Source organism: Vidua macroura, chromosome 3 (genome assembly GCF_024509145.1).
Source record: "Vidua macroura isolate BioBank_ID:100142 chromosome 3, ASM2450914v1, whole genome shotgun sequence".
NCBI lineage: Eukaryota > Metazoa > Chordata > Aves > Passeriformes > Viduidae > Vidua > Vidua macroura.
Genome location: NC_071573.1, coordinates 30,584,803 through 30,597,760, shown reverse-complemented (window position 1 = coordinate 30,597,760; position 12,958 = coordinate 30,584,803). Strand labels below are relative to the sequence as shown.

Here is a 12,958-nt window from a genome sequence, read left to right as displayed (position 1 = left end):
ATATATCTGGTTGCTTCTCCTTCCCCTCAATCTATTCTCACAGGGTGGAGAATCTCAATGAGTCAGTTCTGCTTGTTCGAGGACTCACACATACACACAGCACCAACCCACATCACCCCACACCCTCCTTCATGGAACTTTGCCCTCAACAAAAAGATGAATGGATTAAATATCTAGGAAGCTTTGAGAGTGAGGTGTATTTTATAGCAAAATTGGAAGTACTTGTTGTTATAGTTATATAGTTACTGTGCAAGTCTCCCTAGAAAAGAGTTCCAGACTTCAAAGAGTTTGGCTTAGAAAAAGTTGGAAAACAGTGTTGGTTTTTTTTTGGTATTGTTTATTTAATTTTCCCTTTTCCTATATTGTTATTTACACTTCAAATATATAAGTAGCAGGAAAACAGAGAAACAATTTGTAAGGTTTTTTTTGGCTTTTGTGGTTTAAGAACTGCTGCAAAATTAGTAGGAATTAATTTAGAAGTTGAATAGAGATACTCAATGCATTCCAAATGAAATTTGAGTTGGGTTTCATTTATTGGCATTAGTTTAGCTCCTTAATCTCCATCTGTGCATAGTTGTCTTTTTTCAGTAATTCTGCACTGACAATCACAGAAGATGTTTAGTCATTTTTCTAATGTATTGAGGAATAGCAAACAATGCAACCCTAAAGGTAATATAGAACCAAGTTCTTTGTTCAGTTATAATAAGCTTTGACTTCTCAAAGTGGAGAATGTTTTTTCTTATGTTGTCTTTAAAACATAAACCGTAATTGTGTTCTAATACCTAAGACAAGAAAAGATAAGCCTGTCCAGTGTGTGGTATTAGAACTATGATCAACTTCTCATTCCTTTTATATTTGACTCATGATTTAATTGCCTAATTATTGCAGTAATTCTGCAGTTTATAGGATTTAACAATGTAGAAGCCTTTCTGGAAATTTCCTTTTTTATTTAGCTGTTTGCATGTGTTCTTAAGATATTTTTTTTTTATTTTTCTTTCAATCTTTTGCAGATGGAGACCAAAACAATTTTTAAAACCAGAATTTATGAGGCTACTACGGAGTTCTGTAGAGGATGCATATAAACGCCTTATATATCCTCTTCTCTGTAGGGAATTCAGGTAAGCCTGGAATAAATCTTTACTTTCATATTAGTGATTTTTTTAGCAATTCCCTCCCCAATGCTTTGTTAGACTATTATATTTATCTATTTGAAAATATCAGCATGTTTCTAATCCTCTGTGCTTACAGAAGAAATTAACTATGTAGTCTAGGTTCTATAGATGTAATTTCTGACCCTATCCAATTTAGGCTACAGTAGAGAATTGATCTTTCTGTGGAGAAAGTTTACATGCTAGATACTCATACATTTATCTAATAAAGTACAATTTAGAGCTATATTATCATGATAGTTGTATCTTTTTTCTTCTAATAGCATAAACCATGATGTCACTGAATTTTTCAAACCTCTCTTCATGTCACAGCAATAGTACTGTCAGTGGCACTGTTCTGACTCACTCTTTTTTACCTGTGAAATAGAACTCAGCCAAGTATTGTTAGGGTTGGAAGCACCCCTGGTGTTCATTTTGTGGCAAACTAATTAGTCATACTGTTAGTCTGATCCTATTATGTGCATATTGTGATGTCTTTAGAGAAGTCAGTAAACTTCTTCATGGTGATACTGTAGTAATGATGTCATTTGATATCATGTCACTTCTTAAGATCTGTAATATTGTTCCAAATTTAAAGGAAATTTAAAATTTACTATCAAATTAGCATGAATTAAATAGGGTATATTGTGGTGTAGTGTAAGAGTTTACCTAGTGGAAATTATTGAATATGTCGATTAAGTGTGTTATCTTCTAATAGCTGACAGTACTTATGGTGTGATTCTTCAATACCAGAGAAGCTCCTCAAAACATAGCATGCTTCATTCTAGCAAGGTCATCTGATACGTGACCTAAATGCTAATGCTTTTTTTGAGATAGTTCAAAATGAAATTTATCAGAGACCCTATTTCTTGGACCAGAAATGTTGAAACGACTTGTATCAAAATGACATGCTGTCTAGTACGTAAAATCAGCAACCACATTGTGAAATGTTTCTTCTGTACTTTCCTGGGTGTGTTTTTGAGTTTGAATTGGAGTTGTTTTCCTGACACCTTTTCATGAACATCATTGCAAGAATGATCAGTTCTACCTCTCTGAAAGAACCATCAGCTCAAGATTTTAACAGCATGTATTTTTGGTGGCTTTTGAGCTTCTTCACTACAGTCTGTTGTGTTTGCTTATTGCTTTGCAAGCAAGATTGCTTCACCTCTTTTGATTAGTGAGCCTGGTTTTTGTTACTTAGAATTTCACAGATTTCTAAAAATACTGAGTTCACTTACTATTTTGTGACCGCAATACATGTAGCTACTGTAGGGGAGATGCTGTGTCTATTGTGGTCAAAATGGAGAACATCTCATGGTGGAGAGTTCAATTATTGACTTCTGTCACATGGGAGTGAAAATAGTTGTCATTCCTAGCTGTCTCTACAATCAAACTCTTTTAAAATAAAGAAAAAATACTTTTTAGTGGGGTTTGGTTTTAAAAAAACTAAGCAACCTGACATAGAAGTGCTTCAAGGCTTTTTTATTGTGTTTTTATTCAGTGGTTTGTACCACAGGACTGTAGTGGTCTGTGTTGTGTGTAACACTTTGAGGACTGCTGGAGCAATAGGTTACTGAAGGTTTTCTGTTCTGTTAATCAAAAAGGGAAAAAAAAAAGCTTCCTTCCCTACTACATATTAGGTGTAGCACACAAGTAATCAATGAGAAGAATATGAAGTTTGCTGCTGGTGCCTGAGGGGATGTCTGCTTAGGTTTTACTCTTTATGATGATGTTGCATGATTGGTGAAGTTTGAATAGGAAAATCTGAAACCTCTCCTATAGAGAGGAACTGAAAGCACCTGTCATTATTCTGGTCCCTGACCACTTAACCCTTATCCTCCTCCTATTTTCTTTCCGGACACACCAGGACCTGTTTTTTTCTGACTCTTGCAAAGGGCTGCTAAAGTATTCAATACCTCCTTTTAGCATTAATATTTCCAACCCACCTCCTGCTGTTCTTTTTTCTTTTTATTATCATTAAATGTTGGAACAGAAAGTTTCCAAGAATGTATTGAAATTGCTGGTGTTTCTAGTGATCAGAAGAAGAATGAAACTTGCCAGCAAGATGATTACCTTATTTATTGTTTAATTTCCTTTCTTCCATTCTGTCAGATATCATTTCTTGTATCTGGTATAATAATGTCCACTGTTGCTTTTGGCTCTTTCAAATACATTTTATCTTGTTGCAGTACTAAATGGAATGATTCCATCAGGGTTTTATGCAACTGATGTGGCATGGGCATATTTTTTAATGGATAATCCTTTCATTATTTTCCATGCTTTCTTGCAGAGAGTGCTTTCTTGCCTCTGTCTTCAGGGACACAAACATTTCTCTGTATATCTTGTTTCACACCTGAAGCTAGTTTGCAGATATTTTTCCACAGAAGTGATTGCATCTCGGACTGTAATTGGGAATGTAGAATTTTAGATCTCAGTTTAAAAACTGAAACTTATAACATTGAATATAAAAATTAATAGGTCAATAATAGGTTATTTGCTTTTATTACAATAAACCTGTTAGTGATATACAGTCTGAGTGCTTTGTAGACTTCAAGGGAGGGTTTTGGAGTCCTGACTTGATTATTTTTTCATAAAGTAGGAACTGACGATTTTTGAGGTTTATTTGTTTGGGGTTTTTTTTCCAAAAATAGCCATTTTGCTTGTATTTAGAGAGGAGGACTACTCTCTGCCTTTTGTCACTGCCATATTAATGAGAACTGTTGTAAATTGGAAAAGCATGAAGCTGTACATCTTACCATTTGGATGAAGCCCGTAATACACTGAAAAAGAGAAAGGTATTGTATTGTTTTGGGTAGCCTGATGGGGTTTTTTTCCAAAGGATCAAATTATTATATCAGGCTTGAAATTAAGTGCCACTGCTTCAGACAGTTGATCATGTAATTGATACAAGTGTTGAGTAAGAGGCAGAGAAAAAAAGAGATGACTATATTTGAAATTTAAAAACACAGGATATTACATAATAGAGAGGACATTCCCCCTACACACCTGGCAATTTCAGTAACATTTCCTGTTGCTGTAAAAGTTGCTGTATATCCATGCCAATTTTAAACATGATTTCCATAAGGCTGACATAACTAATAGCATGTATTTAAGGGCAATTTTAATTCCTACACAAGTCTCCCTTCTTAGATGGACTGACAGGAATTTGCAGTGTGGGAGGACTTGGCCTTGTGGGCAACTGGGACCCTGTATCCTTGGGATAGGTGGAAAGATGGAACTTGGCCTGTCTTTGTGCAAAGCCTTTGGTCCAAGGGCATTCCATTCCCTTGTCTACAAGCCACTTTTAATCTTCATTTGCATGCATGGGTGACTGGTTGATTCTCTGTTATGTGTGTATACAGCAGATCCATACTTCTCTGAGGCTGAGGTATTTGCTTTTGTTTTCTCTGGTCTCTCATAAGTGGCATCTAATTGTTCTGTCTCTGGACTCCCCCTAGAAGCAGCTTGTTCTGTGGTTTAGATTTTTTTTTTTTTTAATTTATTTAGAGGAGGGAAAATGGGAGAAGGGTGCTGTAAGACTAAATGATTGAGAAATGGAATGGCAACTGAAATGCAGTGGAAAATAAGTGTAAATTTATACTTTCAGGGGGAAGTATACTTATCTTTTCATAAGTAAAGGTGTTAGCTCTGAGCTGTCCTGCCACAGGAGAGGGGCTTTGGCACTGTGGAAGGTAGCTCCACATGAGTGTTAAGTGCTCAGAAGATGAAATTATTTAGTTAAGGAGTAAAGAAAAAGAATCATTGACTTATTTGGCCTAAATTTGGAATATTGTTGTCCATTTTGGTCCACTCACATGAGGAGGGGGGTAGGAAGTAGGAAAACAATTCACTGGGACTGGAAAAGGCCCAGTGGAATGAGGAATTAAATAATTTCTCTGGAAAGAAAAAAAAAAGGCTACACTATGACTTCAACTTGGAAAAAGGACTTAGAGATAAATGATGTGTGAAGAGTGGTACAAGGTTTCTAGGGATAAATTTTTACTCCCCTCCATTGTAAGGCTTAGGGGAGCATAATAAAAAGAATCCGTTTCCAACCAAAAGGTGGCAGCTATTTACACAGTTTGCGATGGACCTGCAAAACTCACTGCCAACAGACTGTGGATGAAAGAAATTTATCTGTCTTCAGGAGGAGTTTGGATAGTTGAGCAAGAGCTCTATTATGAGCTAGTAAAGAGACAAGTCATGCCAAGCCCAGGAAATACTCTGGAAGCAGTTGTAGGCTAGGACAAGATTATGGGACAGATGCTGGTGCTGCTCCATCAGCTGCTTAGGCAACTGCTTGGAGACAGACTTGGGGACAGAATACTGGAATAGACGGACAACTTAGCTGAACTGGTGCAGCCATTCACACATTTGGTGGTGATATAGAATGTCTGCTCTTTGCTGAGGGCACATTTGAACTGCTAAGGAGCCTTGTAATGCATGTATGCCCTGTACCATCTCTCTTTGAATTGTGTCTGTGATAATCTTATCTACTTGATACAGAAACAAAGAACACATGGGAAAAAGGGAGCCTTTTGCTGTTGCGCGTTTCCCTAGGAAATGTTCCATCAGTAATGTGTGAAAGAGGATTTAGACCTCTCTCTGGACTACTTTACAAATGAGAGACAATGAGGATTTATTAGTTCTGTCTGTGCCACTGTGGGATGAGACAGGGCTGAGCTGGTTGACTGGTTGGATCCTGGGCAAATTCAAGTCAGGCTTTTGAGTTCTTCCACAACCAAAACCAGCTTCATATTCCATCATGTCAAATAGCCCTTATGAGGGTTCTCTTTGAACTATTTGTAGTGTACTTGTGCAGTGCATTGATTGACCTAAACAACTTGAGTAATTTTACCTATTCCATTCTGATAGGGTTAGTAAACTGTAATGCAGTTTTTTTCCATTCTGTAGAAATAAACCAAGATAGTAGATTTTTTTCAGTGCTAGGTAAAAAGAAAAGGAGAATAAGGGCACTGGCTTTTGACTCCCTAAGTATTTGAGTTACTGGCAATGTAATGCATAGGCAAGTGATAATGAGTACCTGCAAAAGAAAAAGAAATCAGAGAGGTGATGAATATTTTGTACCCATTACTCTTTCAGTTTATTTTTTTTTAAGTGCCATACTATGATGAAAATACTTGTCCTTGTCAGTCATTGTCTTGCTGGCCACATCTGACCAGAAGATATTGTGAATCTTTTACATCTTAACAAGACTAATTTGTTTCTTGTGATACTCTGCAATAAGTGTTTGTGCTTCAAGTCATCTAAGTCAATCCTTACTGCACTACCTCACTTCTTTCTGTTGAAGAGCATAACTTGGAAAAGAAAGGGAACATTGTGGTCCCAGCAGCTTTGCAGGTTGTTCTGAGGCATCAGAATACCCTCCTAGAAAAAGCTCAAGTCTTCACACATTGTGTTAAATGAAGCAATCCAAAGACAAAATTAAATGCCTCAGGACTCATGGTGTGTTAGCAATTAATTGGAGGGACCCTTCCAGTTTCTCTCTGGTACCTCTCAATGTAAACCACCATCCTTTTTTTGCTGGATTATGATTTTTCTCTAGAACTGTGAAATTATGATGAATTTGATCCATGCCTCCTTCAAATCCACTTTTCTTTACATTTAGTATCAGCTTTTAAAGCAAGCTGTTCTTTGCTCAAAAGTATGAGTTGATGTGTGAATGGTAGTTGGTGGGTGTATGTTCTTACAAGTGTTTCTCTTGTACTTTTTATATTGACTGACTTTGTTAGAACAAGAATGAGATGATATATAGCTGATTCTTTTGAAAAAGGTGTCAACAACTTGATTTGAATTGTAACATTTAATTCAAGATGATGGATGATTGGAAAAAGCCTTACAACTTTGGAACAACTAAGAAGTATATTTGAAAGTTAATTGAAAGAAATATTTGGGATATTTTTCTTTTATTTCTATTCTTCTAAGATCCAAGTTGACATCTGATGCAGAGAAAGAGTCTGTGATGATGTTTGGGAGAAATCTCCGTCAGCTGCTTCTGACCAGCCCCGTGAGGGGCCGTGCTTTGATGGGAGTAGATCCTGGCTACAAACATGGCTGCAAATTGGCAATTATTTCACCAACCAGTAAGTTTCAATTCCAAACATTTTTGGAAGGACTGATAAAAATATTTTTATTTAGAGTAAAGACAGTTTCAAAACCTACTTTTTTATCAAATTATTTTTTTTTTTTTTGTAAAGCTTTTAGTGCTTTCCACACATCCTGTTGTATAAATTCCTTTCATCAGCTAGCTTAAGGTTAAATTTCTGGCACCTGGTTTCCAGTGACTTCTTTGGTGTTATTACTGCTCTCTTAAATAGAATTTAAAATGCCTTCTGCCTTCCTGAATACTGATTGAAATGATTGTACCCCTCAGTAGTCAGCAAAGAGAACACCTGGCATTTTTATTGTTTAACAAAGAATTTGAATTTAAATACTTTCTATAATATTGCTTTTTCATGGCTAGTGTCTTGGACATCTGGACACTTTTTCAGCCCTTTTTGTTTAGTAGTGTGTCTGTTTAATGTAAGAAGTCAGAAGCCAGTTTTGCATTGTTTTTGCAAGACTTCTTAATTCACATATAGAACAGAGCCTTTCCACTTCATCCTATTCAGGGGATACACACCTCTTTAGGTGAAAACTACTTATGTGAAAACTATTTGTTTTCCTTTTATTTTGTTGTTGCTTTTTTCTTGAGAATATCCACCCCAGGAGAATGTAAAGAAAGGTGTGTTCTTTAGAAGGCAATAAAGGTTGGGTAAATGATTGAGCTTTCATTGCACCATTAGCTATCAGTACTGGTTAATACAGTTCTTTCCAAATGTGATAGATGGGATGATGACAAGACCTAGCATTGGAATTCTAGAACTCATGTACTGCATATCCTTAGATTTTCTAATTTTCATCACTTGTTACTGGATTTCTAAATTGTACTACACTAGAACAAATATTTTATAGTAAATTGCTCTTTTTCTCTGTGATATAATACGTTATATTTGCTAATAGGTTTAGATGTTCAGTACTTGTTAGGTGAATATGTCTGCAGGGAGCCACAAAATGTATTAACTTGTTTTCTTTTGCCAAAACATTCTTGTCCTATGCCAACCATACATTTCTTCTAAATGGATATAAAGATCAAAGGGAAAGATGACTGATTAAGAAGCTTTCTTTGTGAATCATCAAATGAACTTCAGTAGTTCTGTAGGATATAGCCTTTGGACCTTTGTGGATTTAATCAAATGGCTTTGCCTTTTGTTCTAGGTCAGATACTCCATACTGATGTAGTTTACTTGCATTCTGGTCAAGGATTTCGTGAAGCTGAGAAGATAAAAAGGCTTCTGCTACAGTACAAGTATGTAAAGAAACTTCCATTTATTGCTCTTTCTTACCAAACAATATGAAAATCTTCACTATAGAATTACTTGATTTTGAGTGCAATAAGAATTTTACTGATTTAACTGGAGGTTTATTTTCTTTAGTTCAGAGCTTGGTTTTTCTTTTGTGTTTGTGCTTTTGCAGTACATATGTTAGAAGCGCATCAGATCAAGCCATGGCTATGAGTAAGGCTGCGTGCTATGAATGTATCCCCATAAAACTGTTAATCCATTTATTTTTGGGAATAGAAATTAGCATTCAGCTAAGAAATAAGTTTATCCTTCTTCTTCCTAGCCCCCACAACCCCCAAATCACTCATCAGTCTTTCCCTGTTCCAAAAACCACATTAGGGTTTGGTAGAGTTTGTCAAGCAAAGGAAATCCTGCAAAGGTAGCTTTCCAGATGGAATTACAAGCAGGGGCAGCATGATTAGAAGGTTGTGTCCAACTGTCTGTGGACAGACATCTGATCTACTGAGTCAGCTGCTGAATTACCACAGCATACAGTCCAGTTTGTCTATAAGCATTAGATTGGCTTTAAACAAGGTGATTTGGTGGCTGACTGGCTATGGTGTGGGGAGTCAGAGGTTGAAAACTATGATATTCCCATTAAGGAATTAAGATGCTGATTGCTTTGGCTTCTGCTCTTTTTCATGACTCATACCAGATGAGGGAAATACGAGGTGAAAGTGTTTGAGGACTTACAAACAACATTCCATTTATTCATATGGAGTATAATTTTTGGATTTTCTGCTTACATTGCCACTGTACAGTCCCATTACAAATAAGTGAAAATTTTTGACTGATCTCATGAACTGTCTCATTGAAAACCTGTTAAAGATGCTTCTAGGAATGTTTTCTCATTACATCTGGGCCTTATGTTATCTAAAATCAGATGTATTGATCACTTTGGTGGATTGAATACTATGCATGAAAAGGTATAAAAGAATATTTGAGAATAATAGTTTGGTTTTTTAACCCACACAAAGCTGCAGCACTGTTGTGATTGGCAATGGCACGGCCTGCAGAGAAACAGAAGCTTACTTTGCTGACTTAATTATGAAGAAATACTTTGCACCGCTGGATGTTGTTTACTGGTAAGATCCCTTTGCTGGGCTATTATTCATTTGTTCAGCATATTTTAACCTAACAGGTAGTTTTAGATGTAAATTTGGAAGTATTTCTTTTTGCTGCCTTGTCCGTATTTGAGTCAAGCTTGACCCAATGTTCTAGCCAAAGAAAACTAGCTGTAGCTCTTTGAAGCATGACAGTAGTTACCCTGAGTCACTAAGAGAGACTCACTGAAGCATTTTATTTTTTCTTCCTGAGGTTCACTCTCTTGCTATTGTCATTGTAACAAAGTATGCAAGAATAGTAACACTACTAAGGACCCGTTTGGCTTGTGTATTTATTTATTGATAAATGAGGTTTAACTGCACATGATAAAGCTTCTGTTGTCTGACTGCAGTATGGAATGCTTGGTAATCCTATGGGAATTAAATTATCTGGAAATAATTAATATTTAATTAATTATTTATTTAGTTATTAATTAATAATTAAATGATCTGTGTTAATACCAAGTGGACAGTAGTGAATATATTTATCTTTTTCAGACTTCAAATTTTATCCATTGGTTTGTTGAATTTGAACTAAAGTATTCTTCTGTGGGTTTGGATGGAAACTGTTATATCACTTTATTTTCTATCATGCAGAACTCTTCTCTTTTTTCTAATTCCCACCTTTATTTTTTTCTAAGACATTTTTTGTGATTTACCTTGGATTATCTTTTGTGCTGACATTTAACATCAATATTTAGTTTTCATCGTCTTAGCATACTGAAATAGGTTTTCTATATTTTTAAGAAGGTTATGGCCTTTTGCTGTTCAAACTATTCTATACATTTTTAAATGCCTTTTTTAATAAATTAGGAAGTGGCCTTACAGATATGTTTAACAAAATGTGTTATTTCTACTGACTTATGGTGTGATTGCACTTGTTCTTCTTTTCTAAGATTCCCAAGTAAATTTGTGCAAGATTCCATTCTTAAATCACTCTTTTAATCCAGGAGATGTAGTAAAAGTTTTCTAATTGTATTTGTTTGCAAAGGGATGAGGCTATTCAAGCTTCTGAAGAATTAGGCATCCTCTTTACTGAGTCCAATGCCAAAACAGTGAATGTTTTACAATTGTAGAGAGTGCAAAACATGTCATACTGTGTGGATTTTGGCAAATGCTTAATTTCACTATTGTTCACTTAATATAGCTTAAAAATCCATTACTATAACAACAAATGTTTCATCTGAAAGAGTAGTTTTCTTTATTTATTGACCATATACTAATTTACACAGGAAAAAATATTTATATAATACTGTGATTGTTGTTTTTCTCACTGTTTACCTCTTCTGATTGAATATTTTCTCCCCGTTTATAATTCAAAATGACAAAATTTTCAAAGTAGTACTTCAGTTACCAAGTTCTTAGAACTGATAAAAGCTGTTGTGTAGTTTGAATTAGTATAAATGCTGCATGGCAGAAGTCAGGTTAGCAAGTTTGTTGCTTTCTCTAGTAGTGACTGATGATTTTTTAACCTTTCACTTTCTCCAAAACTGATATTTGTAGCAAAAATCTACAACTGCAGTTATTTAACATGACATATAATATCCTGAAAATTAACATAATCAGAAATATTTTTCTCTATATATTTATGTTGTTAATGGTTTTCTTGTGTTGGGCTCATATTGCAAAGAGCTAGTCCATACTTCAGAATTTGTATGCAGTTCACATTAAAGCAAAGTGATTTTTTTTTCTTTGTACCTCATGCTCTAGGTGACATCTGGGGCTCTTGAACTTTGTATACTGCTGTGTGTGAATTTGTGTGTGAGTTTACAGACAGGCTGCATTTGCAGTGCTTGTCTCTCTTCACATTTTGTCAGTCTGTACTGAGTTTTTTTTCCTGTAAGGATCAGGGTTCCCATATATCCCTTTCTGATGAACTAGCTTCATGTCCATTTCATTGCTTTATCCAGTGTTGGGGTTTCTAAGCCATGCTGCTGAATCCAGCTCTTTTTTCCTTTCTAGCTCCAGAAAGCATTAATCTCCTTGGTATTTCTTAGTAGCAGAAAGGAATGATGAGTCCAACCTCCACTTCTGATAGTCCCGTGAAATGCCTGGAATTTATGTCAGTCTGAGTTAAAAATGTGATACTTGCTAAAAGAGGAGCAATTAGTACAGTGTTCCTGTTTGAGCAATAGGTGAGAGTAGGTGTACATTGGGATAACTGCTGTACCTTTTGAGGGGAACTGTGAAAGGTGACTTGGAAGAATGTGCCCTGCTGATCCTCTTCTTTTTAAATAGTAAAGTCCTCTAGAGTATGTGCTTTCAGATAACAAGCTGCTTTTCTGCTTCCATGTTTGAAAGTCTTCCCTGGATTAGGTTGTTTCCTCATGATAGGCTTTTTTTAAAAATATGAGCACTTTGTTTATACATAGGCTGAATACACATCTCTCATCAGTTCTATGGAAACCTGTGTGTGCTTTTGGATGAAGTGATGTTTATGAATTGTTTTTCAGTTAAAATCTATAAGAAATAATTTCAGCATTATTGGAACAGTTAATTCTTAAAGAAGGCCTGCTTCAGCAGGTTGCAGTTGTAAGTAAAGAATGGATTTGCTAATCAATATAGTTTTTGAACTGTGGGAAAAACAAAGCAACAAAGAACCCCAAACAAAACAACCTAAAGCCCCTAGAACAAAAAATCCCATCCAGTACTTGAACTGTAACAGAATGAGTCAGTTGCATCTAACATGATACCATTTCCCAAGCTTTCAGCTTCTTACAGGGATGCAGTGAGCTGCATCAAGGTGGAAATCCTTGCCCAGAAAAACAGAGTTCGGCTCATTGCTGTATGCGTGTTTTAGAGAATTACTAATTGTATCTGTGTTGAAGTTTTTTTCTTCCTTAAAGGAGTCCAAGTGAAAAGGGGGCTTGGCAGATGAGGTTGGACAGTCACCATAAGCTGTTGTTCAGAAAGGTGAATGATGGGGAGGTACTACAGACTTCAGCTTCCTTGGCAAATATTAGCAGTGGAGAATAGGATCAGGAATGATTAGAAAAAAAATTGAAATCTGTTCATACTTTTCTGTCCAGTGCATCATGTAGAGCTCGGAATCATGCATTTCCAGGGAAGTGAGACAATAATAGAATTAATTTCAGAAAGGTGTGTGCAGTTGGTGCATGCACAAATAATGAAGGCTAAAGATAATCTATGAAAAGCAAGTGATTAAAATAAAAAATACTTAGCAATGGCAAATACAAACTGCATAGAGTTTTACTGAAGTTTCCCAAAGAGGAGACAAATCAGTGAAGACAGTAGTAAGAAATGAGGCATGTGGCATGATTTTTCATGTGGCTTTAAAACCTGT

The 12,958-nt window shown here is 35.8% G+C and overlaps 1 protein-coding gene across 1 annotated transcript in view; it reads left to right on the top strand.

Annotated features, from left to right (window-relative positions):
* Positions 1–12,958, top strand: part of SRBD1 (S1 RNA binding domain 1) — a 123,345-nt gene that overhangs the window by 23,393 nt on the left and 86,994 nt on the right. The window contains exons 12-15 of the mRNA XM_053974609.1: positions 1,011–1,118; positions 7,095–7,252; positions 8,427–8,517; positions 9,529–9,636. Of these exons, the coding sequence (XP_053830584.1) occupies positions 1,011–1,118; positions 7,095–7,252; positions 8,427–8,517; positions 9,529–9,636 (465 nt within the window). The remainder of the gene's footprint in view (positions 1–1,010; positions 1,119–7,094; positions 7,253–8,426; positions 8,518–9,528; positions 9,637–12,958) is intronic.